This window comes from Mycteria americana, chromosome 26 (genome assembly GCF_035582795.1).
Source record: "Mycteria americana isolate JAX WOST 10 ecotype Jacksonville Zoo and Gardens chromosome 26, USCA_MyAme_1.0, whole genome shotgun sequence".
NCBI classification, from domain to species: Eukaryota; Metazoa; Chordata; class Aves; order Ciconiiformes; family Ciconiidae; genus Mycteria; species Mycteria americana.
Window position 1 is genome coordinate 2890467 of NC_134390.1, and position 6000 is coordinate 2896466.

The 6000-nt window shown below is 60.9% G+C and overlaps 1 protein-coding gene across 1 annotated transcript; it reads left to right on the forward strand.

The window, feature by feature from the left end:
* The first annotated feature begins 1491 nt into the window (after positions 1 to 1491).
* On the forward strand, positions 1492 to 3452 carry LOC142421128 (inhibin beta C chain-like). The gene is made up of 2 exons (XM_075525630.1): positions 1492 to 1807; positions 2692 to 3452. Exons 1-2 carry the CDS (start codon positions 1519 to 1521, stop codon positions 3450 to 3452), a joined length of 1050 nt encoding a protein of 349 aa, XP_075381745.1. The 5' UTR covers positions 1492 to 1518.
* Positions 3453 to 6000: the final 2548 nt, after the last annotated feature.

Here is a 6000-nt window from a genome sequence, read left to right on the forward strand (position 1 = left end):
TGGGAGCTGTGCTCCCGGGCCAGGCTGCGCCCACTCTTTCCTCCCTGTTGACATTCCTGGGCTATTCTGGGAGCTGCCAGCAGGCCCAGCCAGCTGAGAACTTTGCCCCTTGCACTATGGTTGCATCATCTCCGGTGGGTGCTTTTTCCCAGACAGCCCACTCTATTTACACGTCACCTCTGTGCTTGGCCAGAGGCAGGGGCTCTATGTGGTCAAGACCTTGGAGTCAGTGCTGCACAGCACGGTGGGCGCAGGACATGCCTGAAGGACTGGCTGGGCTTCAGGTTCCCACTGCACGCTGGGGGTTCCCTGCTCTGGCACAAGAGTGCTGGGCTCTCCCACTCCCCCGACAACACGGCACCTTGCACCACTTTTGGGAGATTTCTACAGGACCCTGCCCTGGCTAAGGCTGTGCACCCTGCTCTAAGCACAGCATCTGGGGCTAAGAATCCAAAGAACATCTTCAGGTTGATGTGACACTGGCTGCCACCTCATGAGCCCTCAGTACATACAAACATCCATTTTAGTTTGTGGGGAGGAGGTGGCATAGTATACACTTTCGCTGGCCCTGCCCAGCTCTGTCCCAGAGTGAGGCTGGACCAGGCAGTCCAAAGGATAGGCTCAGATTCCCAAACTCATCACATGGTGTGACAAAAGCCCAGAGATGTGAACAGTCCCCAGGGAGCTGCAGGGGTCATCCTGGGAACCGCCCCTGATCCCTGCTGGGTCTTCTGCCTGCTAGGATGGCTAAGGGGGTGCCTGGGGGGCAATGCACAGGCTGTGGGGGCAGGTCTGTAGGCTCCATGGGCAGGCAGGTGAGGCTGGGATCCAGCTGGCAGGCTGCTCCGGGGTCGGTGCTCCTCCACCCGGCCAGGATTTGCCCCGGTCCTCACTTCCTGCAGGTTTTGGACCAGGCAGAGGAACTCAGCGCCCTGCTGCCCCCGCGGGGGTGCCTGGCCGGGTCCCTCTGCACCCCTGGGCAGATGCTAGGGTGAGCTGCAGGCAGGCAGAGCCCACAGACACACGCGTGTGCAAGCCACTTAGGCACACACCTCTACATGTACCACTATTTGCGCACACCCATATGAAGCCCCCCATGCACAGCCTCCCGTGACCCCCCCCCCTCGTGTCCAGCCCCTGTGGTGCCCTCCACAGGCCGGGGCCAGTGGCAAGGTGCTCGGCCCCCCTCGAGGCCCGTGCCTGGCTGCGGGACCCCTCCCGCGGGGACTCGACGGCCTCGCACGGAGCGGGGCCGGGGGGGAGCGGGTGGCAGCGCCCGGTTGCTGGCGGAGCCCCTTCTCCCGGGACAGCGGGGCTCTATCCGCCACCCGCCCCCGCCGCAGGGGGGGCTAATCCCGGTAATCCCCCGCCCCGGCCGCGGCCCGACGGGACGGGACAGGCAGGTGAGCCGGCCAATGGCGGGGGGGCGCCGGGCCCGCCCCCGGCCGCAGGTGCCCAAAGCGGGCGGGCCGCGCCGCACCACTCCCGGTGCCGGCCCGGTCCGTCCCGTCGGTGCCGATGGCAGCGCGAGGCGCGGGCCCGTGGCTGCTGCTGGCGGCGGTGCTGTGCGCGGCGGCGGAGCCGCGCTGCCCGTCGTGTGCGGCGAGCGCGGAGCGGCGGCTGCTGGAGGAAGCGGCCAAGCGGCAGCTGCTGGAGAAGCTGCGGCTCCGGGAGCGGCCGAGGCTCGCCCACGCCGTGCCCCGCGCCGCCGTAGCCCGCGCCCTGCGGCGGCTGCAGGCGGGCGGTGCCCGCCGGGGCCCCGACGACAACGAGCGGGGCTACGAGATCATCAGCTTTGCGGAGCCAGGTGGGTGTGCGGGGCCCGCGGGCAGCCGGGCGCAACCCCCGTGGTCGCCCGTGCGGTCCCCGAGGGCCGGGGCCCCCGGCGGGGCTCGGGTGAGCTGGGCTGCACCCGGTGCCAGGCTGTGGGAGACTCTGGGCGAGCCCCTGCTGGGCCGGCCCCTGGAGTAGGGTCTCCCTGCCCTGGGCTGGTGGTGTCCCGCAAGGATGTACAGCCCCTGAACCTCAGGATGCTGGAGCACCGCTGGGGCCAGGGTCCTGGCCATCTGCCTCCTTGCAGCGGGGTGAAGGTGCCTGGAGCCATGCACGCTGTGATTAAATCATTAGTTAATGCACCTGCTGTGCACTGGTGACCTCCCGGTGCCGCTGATGCAGGAAGACTCAGCCTGGGAGAAGGAGATATGGCCCCCCTTTTGCTCCTGCGTTGGTCAGTTGGGATCCTACACCTGAAGTGCTTCAATGTCTGTCCCCTTCCTGAAGGAATGGGGCAACCCAGGGTTCCTGGGACTCCCACTAGTTGGACTTGGGAGCTGCAAGGACTAGCTTGGGGCAGGGGGAGCGTGGGGAGCTGGAAACACTCTCCAGCCTTGCACTGTGCAGCAAAGGGAAAGGGCCAGAAGGGCCAGGTGAGACCAGGTGCCCCCTGCCCCCTTCTGTGCCCATTCTGCCAGGCAGGGTGGGACAGTCCCCTGTTCCAACACTGCCCCTGTCTGGGTAGCATTCCCAAGGAAGGGAGGGGGACAGTCTGAGGGCCCTGTGGAGGGAGGGAAGTTTGTAGGTCTTTCCTGAGAAGAAGCTGAAAGAGATTGGCCTTGATGTGCAGGATGGTGGTGCACCCTACCTTTCCTAGCATCCTGCAGCATTCACCTCCTCATCCCTTTCTCCCCTCAGAGCCCACGTCTCCCTCTGGCTTGGGGCTGCAGTTCCACTTCAGAAATACACCAGACCAGGACGTTCACATCCTGCAGGCTCAGCTTTGGCTCTATCTTCGAGTTCCCCGAGACCTGGTAGGCAGCCTCACCCTGAGAATCTTCCTTGCTGGTGGGGAAGATGATTTGGTGGGGGGCAATCGCACGCTGCTGAGTGAGAGGCGACTGAGTGCTAAGGGAAGTGGCTGGTGCGCCTTCACCCTCATGCCTGCCCTGCAGAGTTTCTTTGGGGGAGGGCACAGGACCCTGCGGCTGGAACTGGAAAGCCGCGGGGATGGGAGTGATATCATGGCAATAGTCAATGCCAGCCGGTCCCACCAGCCCTTCTTGGTGGCTGAGGCAAAGGTGCGGGAGCCAGGACACCGTGTGGCCAAGCGCAGCCTCCGCTGCAGCCAGAACTCCAATCTCTGCTGCCGCAAGGACTACTACGTGGATTTCCGCGACATTGGTTGGAATGACTGGATCATTAAGCCTGAGGGCTACCAGATAAACTACTGTGTGGGCCAGTGCCCTCTACACGTGGCAGGCAGCCCTGGGATGGCCTCTTCTTTCCATACAGCTGTCTTCAACCTTGTCAAAGCTAACAACATCCAGGCATCGGGGCATTCTTGCTGCGTGCCCACGCGACGCCGGCCACTCTCTGTCCTCTACTTCGATCGCAATAGCAACATTGTCAAGACTGATATCCCTGACATGATTGTTGATGCCTGTGGCTGTAGCTAGGGTTGGGGGAGCTGTGCTGGGTAGCCCCCTTCTCCAGGACTGTCTCTCAGGGAGGGGGCGGGGGGAGGGAAGGGGAGCTGGAGTCACTGTGATGCAATGGACCCCTTTGGAAAGGTTGGGAGGGAGGAAGGGAGGGAGAGGCTCTCGTCAGAGGGAGCAGGGGTTGTCTCCAGAGTGCACCTGGGGCAGGGGTCTCTGGGGACACATGGGACAGAGCCAAGGCCACATCAGACTGCCTGTGTCTGAGCTGTGGGTGGTTGGTGACTCTGGGTGTCCCTGCCCTGACTGGCAGCATCCCTCTGGTCCCGCGCCCCATCCTACACTTCCGGTGGTCCTGTTCCCCTCTGTGTGTGGGGTGAGGGGGCCTTGCTTTGCTCACATTTAGAGTGTCTGGTGACGGTTTGGGACTCAGCCTCCTTGAGAGCGGAGCTGGATGCAGGAATGGGTCTGTTTCTTCCAAGTGGGAAACTGGAAGACAAGAGGCAGTCCTGCTTTCCTCCCCTACTGCAACAAATCTTGCCACATCAAATTTGGGCCTGCTGTTGGGGACAGGTGGAATGAGGCACAAATAACAGGCCTGGATGATGAGGATGAAGAGTATGACTTTGTCAAGAACCCCAAAACTGCAATGACTAGACACAGTCCTCTGCTCTCAGGAGGCCACGGAGCTGTGAAGGATGGCCTTGCTTCCTGGCCAGGTCCTGTGTATTTCCCCTTTCATTTCCCTGGGTTTTGTGCTTTTCTTCCCTGTTGCTCACCCCACTGGTCAGGTCTCTTCCAGCCCAGTGCCTCCTTACAAGGAGGTCTGACTCAGACTTTGCCTTTAAGACCATACTAAAGGTACAGATTTTTTTGTACCTCTAGTTTTGCAGCTACTACTACTTTTATGGTAGAGGTTTCTGTAGCTGTTAGGACTCCCTGGTGCTCCATCCTGTCTACCCACCTCTCTACTGAAGGTCTCACGCTGCCTTTGCCTTCCTGATACTCATGTATGCAATGTACCCATACGGCCTGTGCTTTTAATTTATTTTAATACTTTGGTGCGGCTTCCCCAATAAATGGGTGGAAATGCAACATCCAGGCTCTGACTGCTTTCTCTGGGCACTACCTGCATGAATGACATGGGGGAAATGGTCCTGCTTGGCCAGAAGGTCCTGCTCCTGGCCCAGATGCCTCAGGCTCTGGCTGGGAGGATGCTGGGCTCTGGGGCTGGAGCAGCACAGGAGCTGCAAGCCATTAGCATCTATGGGCACCACTGCTCTGCTGGGAGGTGAGGGGAGCTGTGGTGCTTCGGGGGCTCCCTAGGTGCCATGGGGTGTTGCACACTGAGACCCTGTGCAAGCAGGGTTATGCAGGGGGCTCTTCCCTGTGGATGGAGGACCCAGGGATAGGGCTGGGAACTGGGTACCACCTCACTGGGGGCTGGGGAGAGGTGGCCTGTAACATGAACATCAAAGCAGCTGTTTCCCAGCAGGGCAGGTACTGCTGGGGGGCATAGCCCAACCTGAAGATGCTGTCCTCCACCTGGATCCGTCCTGAACAGAGCTCAAAATACCACAGCTCTGGAGAGCTCATGAGCTGCAGCCCACCCCCAAATCCTGTGCCCCCACTGCAACTATCAGAGATTGTACCCTAATAATGTCTCACTGACCTCCCCAATCCCCTCTCATATGCTCCCCTAAACACCACCCAATGACCCCGGTCTCAACCCCATAGCAGTCAGTCACAGAGTCTGGCAGTGCCCAAGCTGGTGGGTGATGGGGAGTCTCCTGTGTAATTTGGGGTGGGATGCTTCTGGCATGGGAGGCAATGCCCCCTGCTCATCCCTCTGGGGTCCCACATGGCTGGCCTAGGTCCTTGTTGTGCAAGCGCCTGCTCAAAGCTCATTTTGGGACTGTTTTATCTGGGGACAAACCCACTCGCTTTCCCAGCTTGGCCCTGTGCTGCACCCTGCAAGCGGACAAAGGGCAGCTTTCATCAGCCGGCTGCAGTGGACATCCTCCCAGGCTGCAGGGGCAGCATGGCCATCACTCATGCTCCCCAAAATAACTCCTCCTGTGGGGAAAAGCTGACTGTAGCTGCAGGACGCCTCAGCGTCCTGGGTACTCCCACAGCCCCAGCACGTGAGTTGCTGACACAACGGGGCACCTTGTCGGTGTCTGTGCCCCCAGGAGCATGTGCTGCCATACACGTGCCAAGAGTTGCAGGTGTGGATTTCAGGGAAGTGCATGGGATGTGCACAGTGTCTTTATAGTCTCCCTGCTCCCTCCCCGGACCAGCACTCTTGCTCTAGCCAGTGCAACTGGAGGGGGGACAGGCAGGGAGGCATCCCACAAAGACGCCAGGTATTGTGTTTTACTTTGCCAGCAACACAGCATCTTCCCTGTCGCAGTGAATGTGTACTTCCATGTGTGTGTGGGAGGTTGTCCACATGCGTGTGCGTGATGTGCTGACTCACTGACACACTGACACACTGACCCACCAGCCCAGAGCTGAGATGCTGAGCTGGCTGTGGTGGTACTGTTAAGTCTTTAATCTGGGTGATCAT

Excerpts from the sequence above, each read along its gene's own strand:
- LOC142421128 (XM_075525630.1), top strand. The coding sequence starts at position 1,519 with ATGGCAGCGCGAGGCGCGGGCCCGTGGCTGCTGCTGGCGGCGGTGCTG. Across the intron at positions 1,808-2,691 it reads CATCAGCTTTGCGGAGCCAG|AGCCCACGTCTCCCTCTGGC; the intron begins GTGGGTGTGCGG and ends TTCTCCCCTCAG.